Below are 12,774 nucleotides of genomic sequence, written 5' to 3'. Positions count from 1 at the left end.
ACTGCCCCACGCCCTCCTTCCTAGGACCCTTCCCGCCATCAGAGTCCTAGTGGCGTCCCGGTCTCTGCCCTGACTGCAGCCTCCCCGGGACCTACGCCCACCTGGCCTCTCCACCTCTCCTCCTGCCTCCATCTTGCAACCAGAATGGTTAAAGCAAGTCTCCTTTCCCATCTGCCTAAACCCCTCTGCTCGCTCCTCGTTAGCTAAAGGTACTCTCTCCCCTCCTTCATCTCTGCCGACTGCTCCAGCCACCCACACCCCTTTCTGGGGGCCTTGGACCACTTCCGTTCTGTGAACACGCCCTGCTCACGTTCTTCCGCCTGGAGGGCCCTTCCCTCTTCCATTTCTCTGGAGAGCCTCTGTTCACCCGTTAAGTTGTCTAGCTCAACATGCCTCCTCGTGAAACCCCCCTCATCCCTGCGGACAGATTTAAAGGATCTTTCCTCTGGGTTCCCAGAGCTCCCTGGTTCAGGATCTCTCCTACCATGCTACAGTCGGTTCCATGACTGTCTTCTGCTATGGCATGAGTGCCTGGAAAAGGGGGACAGATGGACACTGACACAGAGGCGACCCCCACCTGCTGACATCGCCATGGTGGTGCCGGCCACCATGCCCATGGCCACGCCGTTGGTCCTGGGGGCAGCTACCGGTGCCGGGTAGATGGCGGAGGGAATGCTGTTGGGCTGGACGACCGTGGTGTGGTGGATGACATGGGGCTGGGCAGCGTACACTGGCTGTGTGTAGTAGGCTCCCTGGAGGGAAAGAGGCTGCGGTCACACGGGCTGTTAAAGGCGTGGGTGGGATGTGGGGAGGAGAGGAAGGGTGGGGAGCCTCTTCTTTCCAGACCCTAAGGGATGGGGTCAGAGAAACACTGTCTGGGGACACGGGGCACGGGCCCCAGTTGGGGCTCTGCTTCTGACCTACGAGAATGTGGACGATTCAGTGCTGGGCTCAGCTTCCGGTCCAAAAAGTAAGGCTCAGCCCTGTCCTACCTTGTTCCTAGGGCTGCTAGGATCTCTAGGGGGGTAACAGCTCCACTCCCTTAACACTGACTTCAGCTTATTAAAAATGTCTGTACTTTATTGCACTCTGCTCTATGAGCTGCCTGAATGTAAAGGCAGAGACCAGCAAGAGGGAAGAGGACGTGGTCGTGGCTGATGCGCACACATGAGGATGACTAGTGGGCGTGTCGTGCTGTGCAAATGCCGCTGTTGTGCATATTGGGAAGATGTCCTAAATGCAGGGCCTTTCCCTAGATGTCTCTCACGCGTATTTCCCTTTAGAAGAAAAAGGTGGAGGACAGAAACCATGGTCTGAGGTGACTTCCCACTGCCTGGGTCACGTGGCTGCTTCCTGCTACGACAGCGACAGGCCTGCTGGCCCTCGGGGGGGAACAGACCGGGGTCCCTGGAGCATCTGAACCCAGAGCTTCTCTGTTAATATTTCTGTTAAATAATGACAGCAGCTTCAGGATGGGGTCTGTAACCTGAGATCTGAGAGCAGAGTGCACAGCAGCCTGCCACAAACAAGAGAAATTTATCTCAAGCCTATTTTCCTTTGAGTGTTTCATTCTACTCTGCAATATAGCTGTTCTTTAAATTTTTAAAAAGATTTCATTTATTTTTAGAGAGAGGGGAAGGGAGGGAGAAACAGAGGGAGAGAAATAGCAATGTGTGGTTGCCTCTCAGGTGGTCCCCCATGGGGACCTGGCCTACAACCCAGGCATGTGCCCTGGCTGGGAATCAAACCGTCGACCCTTTGGTTTGCAGCCTGCGCTCAATCCACTGAGCTATACCAGCCAGGGCATGTTTTTTAAATTTAAAAAGTGTTCTCCTTACTACTTAAACCTCACATAGAATCGTCCCTCTAGGAAAGCGTGCTGTGAGCACGTTAAAGCCTCATACAGTCACGGTGGCACAGCCACCTCCAGAGCACACATGGTCTCCAGCTGAAGGGGCCCAGAAGGGGGCGCTGAGGCACAGAGGGGACTGGCTCAAGGTCCCACAGGAACTGGTGGCAGAGCCAGGGCACTGATCTCCTCCTCACTCACGCTCACAGACTGTATCAAGGAAGGGCAGATCTGGGCAGTACGGAGAGACATCCAAGACATAAGGGGTCTCATCGGGACTCAATTGATAGCTCCCTGTGCATCCCTGGACAAGTCACTCCCCTCACTGCATGTCAGATGCCCCAGCTGAGCTAGGGGATCCCAAGGGCCCTTCCCCTCTGGCATTCTAGGCTCCCCTGATCTCAGTGACTTTGTGTGTCACCCCCTCCCACCACTCTGCTCCCAGGGGCTGAGGTGGAGTGAGGGAGTGTATGGGCTGCAGGGACACTGTTCCAGGGTCACACCCTCCTTCCTTTTCTTTCTTACCCGCACCCACCCACCTAGGCTGGTGGCTCCTTTACCTGCAGAAGAGGTGGGCCCAGGCTTCCATGGGTACCTACCTGGGCATACAGATTCTGCTGGGGGTAGGCACTTCTGATTGGATACATGGCCGTCTGATAGGGGTTGGGTGATGGGGAGTAGGGGGGCGGAGCAGTATTGCTCTGGGTCGGTGGGACCTTGTATGGTGTCCCCGCAGTATATCCTGTACCAAAGCAATAAGAGAGACTTCCAGTTAGTTGGCAGAACAGCATCACTGGAAGGTAGCAGGTCCCAGTCATGACTCCCCCGACAAGAATGGGCTGAATCCAGGCTGGAAACACAGATGAGAACAGAGAACAGGGCTCCACCCCGAGAGCCCTGGCCCCAGAAGCAGCTCCCTCAGTCCTGGTGCACAGGGCTGCATGTGTGATTCTGGCATCTTTTATTTCTCTGGGTCTCAGGGCTCTCATCTGTGAAAAAACGGATGGAACCAGGTGACCTCTTAAGGGACCCTTGCAGCTCAGACAGTCTGGGCTTCTGAGATACAGAGGGAAGAACCTCAACCTGCTCGCTCTTTATTGCACTATCTTCCTGCTTCTTCTCCTCGTAAGTTCCTAGGATACCTTCTGCTGCTGTTCTGTCTTTCTGTCTGCTTCTCCCCTTACTCTATGTTTCCCCCTCATATCTCCTCCTTCCACCATATTCCTCTTCCTCCCTGCCAAGTTGTAAGGTGAAAACTCCATATAAAACACCATTCAGAGACCCTCAACTTCAGAGACACTAAAAAACTTCGCTCTACAGAGCTGACTTTTCCTCTCCTCCTGGGGCTTGGTGGCCGCCTCTGCCCGAGGGCCTGCGGTCAGGGATCTCACAGGTCCCCATCAACTTGGCGTCCAGGCCACTCGGGTAGCTCAGCAGGGCAGACAAAAGCTGGGGATGAGGCTGAGAAGTCAGGTCCCAAGAAACTCACAATCGGCCATTCAAATAGTGATGCCTCTGAATCTTCTGGAAAACAGAATGCAACTCTACGTTCACAGGAAAAACATGACACGTGCCATTGCACAGGCGCACGAACCCCAAAATGAACGACTGCGCGGAACTTGAGGGTCTATGCAAGGGGACCTGGGGCTCGGCACAGGCCAGCCTGTAGAGGAAACTTCTCCTTTCTGAGTGAAGGGACAGTGCCGCCCTGTCACCCCCTCTCTCAGCGCACATCACAGCTCCGCCTCGGGGCCCCCATGTCCCCGGTGAGTCGGTAGGATATGGGAGTCACCACAAAGGCACCATAAAACGTACCCTTTACTCTCTCTGGAATTATCTTTCCACCTGGAGGTAAACAGCTGGCTCCATGAGAAACCCACTTTGTGGTCAAATCACGGGAAATAAGTAGCAATGAAGATGGCATGGGAAGAGCACGTTAGAGAGAAGGGAGCACGGACAAGAACCGGAAAGCAGCTGGCAGGGGGGATGCAAGTCAGCGGGGAGCAGCCCCTGGCAGGCTCCTCCCGTTTCTCACCTGTGGAGCTAATCACAAGGGGTGGCCATGTGATGAGAAGCAGAAACTATGGGAGACACAGGGAATCTAGGTTTGCAGACATCTAGAAGGAGCCATCTGAGGGTTACTTTACCTCAGAGATGCAGTTTTATCTGTAAAGCAAAGGGGGCTGGGCATGTCCCAAGAGTATACGAGGGACGCCAAGGATCTTAATCATTGTTTTGGAAAAAAAAAAAAAGAAAAGAAAAGAAAGAAAGGAAGCAGCAGCAATGTAAAACAGAGATAAATAGATTAGTTTGTTTTTGTCTGTTCTTAATTTAATTTATTTATTTTTAGAGAGAAGGGAAGGAGGGAGAATGAGAGGGAGAGAAACATTGATCAGTTGCCTCCCACACACCCCCTACTGGGGACCTGGCCTGCAACCCTGTTGCCCTTGACTGGGAATCGAACCAGCAACCTTTCAGTGTGCAGGCCGGCACTCAGTCCACTGAGCCACACCAGCCAGGGCGGTTGGTTTGTTTTTTATTCTATGACCCTGAGAAGTTTTAAAATGATAGGATGAACTATGAATGTCTAAGACAGGGACATAGCAGGAGACTATTCTCAATTTATTTTACCACAGAATCTTTTATTCATACCATTAGCATTTAAACCAGGCAAACTGCAGTTTTTGGTAACTGCAGCCTGTATGGGTAAATAAAGTTTTACAGTAACACAGCCACACCTGTTCACTTACACATTGACTACGGCTGCTTTCCTGCTACAATGGTAGTTCTAACAGAGACCATAAGGCCCAAAACGCCTAAAATATTTATTATCTTGCCGACTCATGATTTAAGAGGATAAAACAGGGTATGAGGAGTCCTGCCAGAGTGTACAGCATCTCTCCTCTGCAGGACAGCAGGACACCCCGAGCCCTGAGATGCCTGTCTCTGAAAGCCACCCTGCACGGCCTACGGTGATGGCCTGGAGCCAGACCCACTGCCTGGGCCTGAACCCCAGCCCTGCTGCTTGACAGCTGTAGAGTGGATCAGTCTCCTCATCAGGAAAGTGGGAGAAGGGTGGAAAAACAGTACCCACTTCATAGGGTTACTGCGATAAATTCAGGAGTAAGTGCAAAGCCTTTAGAATAGTGCCTAATACGTTAAAAGCACTACATAAAGGTTTGCTTTTATTCTTTTTCTCTGACTATGTAGAGAGATAGTGAGCTTCTGGTCCTGGGGGTGTCCAAACAGAGACTGGTCTGAAGGACTCCAGGAGATAGGGCATTAAACTATGATTGCCATGGCGTGATCCAACTTGAAACACAGAGTCCAAGATTCTAAGATTCTAAAATTTTATGATCTAAAATGCCATTGTTTTATGATTCTTTAAGGGTAAGAGGCCGGCAGTGCTGGTGACTCTCCTTTCTGCTCCCCGAGAAGGCGCTCCGGGGTTCCGATCCCCGGGGGAAGCCGGCACATCTCCACGCCACAAGGACGACCGTCCCACACCGCGCTGAGATCATCCCTCCGACAAAAATCAAAAGGCTCCGAGAGACTGCGGTAGAATTCGGTTTCCACATCTAAGAATAACCTTGTCTGAGACTGTTTCCCTTTTTTCATGTTATGAAATGAAGACACACACATACTCAGAATACAAATCAGTAGCCAAAACATCCCTGGCAGCCAAACTGATGACGCTGCAGAAGGCCTGGCCTGCTCGTCCAGACAGTCCGAGAAGGGAGACGCAGACGCAGAGCTAGAACGGATCTCTGAGATCATCAGGACCGACGCACGGCTCACAGATGAGGTATGATCAGGCGCCGAGAGAGCGAGCGACTGCCCGCGAGGACTCAGGACTCAGTGCTCCTTCCTCTAGCTTCAGTGGTTCCCACGGTTACCACCTGTGTCCGAAGGCTGCAGAAGCTGCCCGGGACCCCCCGTCCTGGGCCCTGTCACCATGAGTCAAGTCAATTATTACCTCAAGAAATGCCCTCAGTTGGACTAGATGACATCAGAGGGACCTTTCCAATGCTGACATTCTGAGTATTTCACTGAAATTTTTATGAGGAAATCACTGCAGAGGACTTCCCACAACTGACTGGCGGTCCTGTTCATATCCTTGAGGATCACTGGAAAATCCCCTGGGCTGTGACCTGGGCTACCTTGAAGGTCATTACTTGGTGCATCTAAGTAAAAAAAGCTATTGAGTTTGATGCAAAAAACCTCACGCATTTTGCTCAAATGTACAGGCTCAACTCATTCGTGGGAGGCCTGACTCTCTTTAAAGGAGTTGTGGCTAAGTCTGAAGGTCACAAAGTGAGGTCTCTGGAATACTATGCCTTAAGGACATGACAGGCCTGAATTCAATGCTCTCCGCTTCAGAGGAGAACCTGGAGCCTGGAGGGGCAGAGACTTCCCCCGAATTGCACAGCAAATCAGTGCAGAGCTGGGCCCAGAGTTTGGGGCTCACCGTGCCCTGAGCAGAGCTCCTCTCTGAGCTACAGGTCTCTGCCGTCCAGTGTCGGGCATTCGGTGCATCAGCCCTTGTGTCACCATTTCACTAAGGGCAGTATCATGAGGGAAAGGGGACTTTGATCACCAGAAGTCCCAGCTTTGCCTTAAAAGAGGATTTGTTTATGACACCCTTTTCTTTCTCTGAGGTTCCTAACCGTAACCTTAGGCTCCATCACACAGGACAATAAAAAGAGCGTGTACATTAGGGAGGGAAAGCCCTTCAGTCCCCTCGCAGTCCTTCTGCACCATCATAAATCTGTTTCCACTGTAGAGCCCTCACACCTTCAAAGGCATTGACCCTTACATCAAGGATGCCTTCTGGACTAATTGGTTTATTGACCATTAGATTTATATGTCTGGACAAAGCCCTGTGTCTGATTTTCGCCTTGACCCTCAAATCTCCTTGTTGGTAGCTGAACAAAAGGGTGCTGAATAAGTAGGAGGGAGACCTAATTACAAACAGGCTTAGCAAGTGTTGGTGAAATTGAACTGAATTTATCCGAGTGCCCTGAATTTTCTGTGGCATTATAAACCACAAAATCTGTGTGTCGGGAGGAACCCTGATGGCTACGGGAGGGTCAATCAATCCCATCTCTATTTAAAACTGTGCTGGTGGACATATCACTTGCTTAAAAGAGAGGGGACTGTGATAACCTGCGAGGGGGCAGCAGGATGTAGCTGCTGGACATTTCAATGGGAAGGCAGGAAGATTTCGACACAGAAGGCAAGGCTTTTTGAAAATACTCATGAGTTCCTCACTGTGGAAAGGGTTGCCTCTGGAGGGAATGAGCGCCCCACACCTGGAGATGTGTGAGCAAGGCTGGTGGGCCAGCTACCAGTCAAGGCAGCTCAGGAGAAGGTCCCTGCTGGAATGGAGGGTCCTGAGTACGCAGCACCAATGGGACAGATTCAGGAGTCTACTAACTGGACAGAACCTTAAAAGATGACCTTATTTTACAGCTGGAAAAACCAAGGTCCAAAGCATGGAAAGGAATCACACACAACCAAATCTAGAATCCAACGCTTTCAGCCTTCCACTCCAGGCCTCTGTGCTGCGCTACAGCAGACGCGCCCACGCGCTACAGGCCCCTGTGTGCGCCCATTCACATGCATAACGCCACAGGTGCCTGGGAGCACTTCCTGCTGCTGCCGCAGCACCCTCTGAAGAGTACAGTCAGTCTCATGAAAAAGACAGTGATGGCAACTTAAACTGTGTGGTGCCTTTTTCTAGTTGCACTGCTTACTAGTTGGATGGCAAAAGGTGTATTACCTTTCTGGGCCTCAGCTTTCAAAATAAAATAAAAATCCATACAAGTAATAGGACGACAGTGTAGATTAAAGGAGAGGGCGATTATGAAAGCATGTTCTCCAAAAGGGGAGAGGTATGTTATATATAAATACAAGGTAATGCTGACATCTGGGAGCAGAGATAACTAAGAAGAAAATAACAGTGGGTATTTTAAAGAAAAAAAAAACCATGTTATTCTTCTGATCTACTTACTTAATGGACTAATGATCCACTGAATCACACACTCTGGGGCCTAGTCTGCAACATCCCCCAGTTCCTCTCCAGCCCCTGCTGGCACCACCTCAGAGACAGGCACTCATCACGTCTAAAGCCAGCCACTCCTCTTCTGGTCCGCTCCAACAAGGCACCGAGCGCAGTCAAAATGCCACTCAGTAATTTCTAAACTTCGGTCCTCATTTTACCAGCGGAGCCATTTTGTGCTAAAAATCAGATTTGAGGGTAAACCATCAGTCACCTCACGGAGCCTCAAGACCAGTGTGACCAACATGACTGGCCAGATGGCTTCTGCCCCCCTGAAGACTCCAGGTACCTGCTTCACTCCCACAGTGTAGCTTCCACAAGGACGGCATTTCTCACGCGAGGGGCAATCCGGCCTCCCAGAGGGTATTTAGCAACGTTCAGAGACATTTTTGACGGCCATAATGAGGTGTGCTACTGGTGGCCAGCGTGCAGAGGACAGGGGTGCTGCCAAGCACCTCACAAGGCTCAGGAGAGCCCCTCACAGAAAGCATGCTCTGCCCGAACACCCGCAGCACCGAGGCTGAGGAGCCCTGCGCCGGCAGGAGCCCTCTCTGTCTGAAGGTCCACGGGGCGGGTGTTCAGTGCCCCCTGTGTCCGTTCCCTTGAAATGCAGTAACAGCCCCTCCCCCACCAAACCTGTCAGGGGCTGAGCACGTCCTTCCCCCTCAGTCACTGCTTTGTGTCCCCCCAAAGCTGCTGTGGGGTCAGAGGATGACCTTTCCTGTGTGAGGGCGGCCCATTCTGGGGTGGGTGAGAGAACCTCTTAAAATGGTATCTTACAAATGTCACTTTTAAAACTCCCTTTCCTTTCTTCCTAAGTGACGCATCAGTCCCAGCCAAAGGGAACAAGGAAAGGAGGAGACAGGCTGTATTTACTGAAAGCTGCGGAGGACGCTTGGTAAGTTCGGTTCTCGGTCCCGGTGTCCACGGGGAGGTGGAAGGTGCCTTCAGTGCCACAGGAGGACGAGTTCTGTGGCCAGGCCTGTTTCATCAGCAGAGTTGCTTAAGGGAAGACACAAGAATGGCATTAGGCAGAAATAAGAAGTGGGCACCACAATCACAGACACAAAGCGAGGGGCCCCGTTCAGAAATGCACAGGACAGCCCGGCCTTTCTGGGCTGGGGGTGGGTGGGTGAGGGGAGTGCTGGCGTGAGCTTCCGCAGGGTCTGAACCTGGGACATCTGAGCTCACACTAAGTCAGGAGAGTCAGAATTTTCTGCCCACCACAAAACCCAAGAAGATGCCTATGAATACTGCCTCCTACCGTGTGACATTCTGGCCTAAGGCTCTGGAGTATTCCTTAGCGGCTCTCTCGTGAATGCATAGCAACTTGGAGCCTTTGACTGTACATTGGGCCAGATCAACTGAGAGTACTCTTCTTTTATGCCCGAAAGCTCATTTGGAGGTGCAGTTAACATGTTGCTTTCAAAGACAGACCCTGAAATAATTACCACATGGCATGGACCTTCCTGGACTCCCATCTATTCTAAAGGGACTGGGCTCTGGCAGCTCAGGAGGCCCATGCAGGCCAGCGGGGCACTCCCTGTGCACTCCTTCTGTACGCCCAGCTGGGGCGGACAGCCACACCTCTCGCACACCCTGTACACCTTTCTGCTGAGGTGCTCCTGGAGCCTCCCTCACTTGGAGATGGATATCTTCTCATGAATCAGAGATGATCTTTTGGGCCATTAAGAGAGTAAATGTCAAACTTGAGGTAGTTGTGAAACACATGAGGCCCAGTTTCAAAGTATTCTACAGAGCAGACTCAAAGCTCAGCTTGAAAAATTTGAAGGATGATGCTTCATATGTTCTAGAAGTGGGGAAGAACTCAAAGAAACTTACCTTCATGGTATCCTGTGGGGAAGGAGAGAGGAAATAGGGTTTCAAAGGGGGGAAATGCCTAACATTTTAGATATTTCCCTTGACATTCAAACACTACAAGAGAAACATTTTTGACCCAAACTGCTACATAGGGAAAGAAAGATTTTAACGGTATCTTTTCCGTTCAAATAAGGTCTTGGGAGTCATGGACATGGGGTATTTCAGAGTATATTAGAAGGAGGTGGGGCTGCTAGGCAATAGTTAGATGTGCTTGAAACATTTTAACAAGGGGCTAGGGTGAGACAGGGTGTGATGAAGAGGAAGTGTGCCTGTGTACCCTAATTCCACCAGGATGAGGGCGGTGCACCTCCAGGGAGATCCGTGACCCCCTGTGCCAGTGACTGGTGGTGCCTCTGGTTCCTTCCATCATGAAGGTACCGCGCCCAGAGAAGAAAGTCAAGGACTGCCGTTTTTATTGATTCAGTGCTAGAAATGTAGCTGTTGTGGGCTGACTCTGTGCTAGCATCAATGGCCTGCAATATATACAGCAGATGCTGAGAAATGAGAAGAAAATCGTGGGCAGGGAAGTGACACTGAAAGGAGAATTCTGGCAGAAGAAACGGAGACCCCACAGAACTCCCTGCAGAGTCCACGGCCTTGGATGGACATCAAGACATGGCTGTGCAGACAATGCAGGACGAGGGCGGTCAGTTTTAAACAATTATCTTGGGTTTCTTTTTCTGGGACTGGTGTGTGCGGGGTGAGTAGGGGTTGGGGATTAATAAAGGATCCAATTAGTGTTGAAAATCTTATCAAGACGTCTCCAAATTTAGAACCTGCCCCTCCATGTGGCCGAACAGCCCTGCCCACCCAAAGCAGCTCCCTCAAAAGTGAAACATGTAGCTCTGGTAAGTCAGACAGAGCCAACCCATGCCCTCCAGACCCCACAGGGACCAGCAGGAGGCCTAAATTTGACTGCAGAGCATTTGGAGAATCTGGAGGTCCAGTTCCGGTCCAGCTGTTTCCCCAAGTTGTGCATACTTTACCATAATTTTCATCATAAGCCAAAAGTCTGGCATTGGCCTGAAGGACTGTGCAACAAAGTAAGTACATCAAAATTAACCAAAGAGTGACTGAGGCCTACTGCGCTCAGCACTGAGGGGAGCGCCACGGTGGACAGGAACACATGTGGGTCATGGTCACCGCACACAAGGTACTTATGGTCTAGCTGGGGATGCAACACAGCCACGCACCAGCCAGACAGTGAACAAGACAGCAACACGCACGGTGAACTAACGTTCCAGATCAGCCAGGAGAGAAGCACGTGCGACTGTGCCTTTGAGTATGTCTTTCCCAAGTGATCAAGTGAACTAAACTACACATGTTCCTGAAGAAGTTATCTTCTTCTGGTCTCACTATAAAGAAACAAATATTAGTATTTTCTATGTTTCTTTATATATTTGAATACTTAACAATTTAAATAACAGGATAAATAGGAAGACTAAAAACAAGAATATCAGCTGTGAACCTGACTCCCTTGTTAGTTAGCTGTACCACATGATCTTCCTCCTCCATGTACGATTCTAAAGGAACCCGTTCTGCTGCTGGTGGCGACTTGGAGTTCAGCTGCGGGGCAGCGGTGACCTAACTGAACCTGCAGAGGCGTGGCGCCAGAGGAGGTTGCAGGACCGCATGTTTGCTCCTGGGTGCCACGAAAGGTACCGACGCCTAGAAATGTTTCTACATTTTGAACTGGATGACAGTTAAATGCAAGTGTATACATATGCTGTACATTTGAGACTAGTGCACTGCATGTGCTATAGTGTATGTGTTACTCCTCAATTTAAAAGAAGAGAAAGGACGAACCCTGGGAAGTGAAGGGCCACGGCCCAGTCACAGCGTGCTGCCCACATCCAGGTGCTGGGTTGTTCACGTCTCTGGACACGGCGCCCTCACACCCTCTGACACTTAAACAGTCTGTTAAGCACACTTACAAGGAGAAGAGGCAGCAAGGGACCATCATCCTGAACAATGCAGTAAGTCAGGAAATCTGAAAGCTGGCCTGGGCTGTGCCACTTATTAACTGTGAGAACTTGGGCAAGTCACCACCTTTCCACATTCAGTTTGTTGTCTCACAAAATGGCAATAACTGTGACTCCCTGTTTACTTCATAGTATTAATGTGGGGACGAAAAGCAGAGTGTCATCCAGTTTTACAGTTTCTAACCCTGGTCTCTGTCTACTCTTCCACTCTCACAGCGATGGACAGCTCTACTTTAAGTGCTCATCTCTCACCTGAACTACTGCACCTGCTTCCTCACTGTCCTGTGTGTTGTTAAACCTGCTGTAATCTCTAAACTGTACTCAGAGTGACATTTCTAAGACCTAAACCTAATCTCGAAACCTTTCTTGAAAACATTCAGTGGTTGTTCACTGCCTGTAGCCTGAAGGCTGAACTGTGTGTGGCATTCACGGCCCCCATGATCTCGTCCTATGATCTCCTCTCTGGACCTGCCCCGCCTTGTTCTCACTCTTCAACCACGTACTACTGCCACACGAACTGTTTACCATTCCCAGAAGATGCCCAAGGAACGTCACGTGTCTGTACTTTTGCTCACAATGCTCACTCCTCCTGGCCTAGTCTTTCCCCAAATGCTATCTGGTAAACACTTATTAATTCATCCATCGTCAGGAGCTAAGGACTCATCTATCTCTATGATGAAGGTTTTTCTTTTCCCCACCCCTTGACCACAAAGCCTCCTCATAGATCCCATATGGTCCACTATCCCTGTCCCTATAACTCTTAGAAGCTGACTTCTTTGTCTTCCCCACTAAACTGAGCTCCTTGAAAATAGGGACCCTGTCTTACTAGTCTTGGATATTCAAAAGGGCCAGCTTAGGGCCTGGCACAGAACTATGGATGCTCTAACTGGAGGGGGAAGAAGCACAAGAGCTTCTCCCCCTTTTTATAGAGTTTTCCATCCAACTTCATACAGCCTGATGCAAACAAGAGTGACTCTCCATAAAGGATAGGAGGAACAAGT

The 12,774-nt window shown here is 50.5% G+C and overlaps 1 protein-coding gene across 5 annotated transcripts in view; it reads right to left on the bottom strand.

Moving 5' to 3' along the window:
* Positions 1 to 12,774, bottom strand: part of FAM168A (family with sequence similarity 168 member A) — a 174,525-nt gene that overhangs the window by 7,145 nt on the left and 154,606 nt on the right. For 3 of the 5 annotated variants that reach the window (XM_028515969.2, XM_028515968.2, XM_028515971.2), the window contains 3 exons: positions 8,787 to 8,912; positions 2,449 to 2,591; positions 578 to 752 (listed from right to left, as the gene is read on the bottom strand). In XM_028515969.2, coding sequence (XP_028371770.1) covers positions 578 to 752; positions 2,449 to 2,591; positions 8,787 to 8,912 — 444 coding nt within the window. Of the gene's footprint in view, positions 1 to 577; positions 753 to 2,448; positions 2,592 to 8,786; positions 8,913 to 9,752; positions 9,765 to 12,774 lie in introns of all 5 variants that reach the window. The other 2 variants (XM_028515967.2, XM_036028833.1) reach the window with 1 other exon arrangement.

This window comes from Phyllostomus discolor, chromosome 6 (assembly GCF_004126475.2).
Source record: "Phyllostomus discolor isolate MPI-MPIP mPhyDis1 chromosome 6, mPhyDis1.pri.v3, whole genome shotgun sequence".
NCBI lineage: Eukaryota > Metazoa > Chordata > Mammalia > Chiroptera > Phyllostomidae > Phyllostomus > Phyllostomus discolor.
The sequence above is the reverse complement of the archived record's forward strand: the minus strand, read 5'-3'. Positions and strand labels throughout refer to the sequence as shown.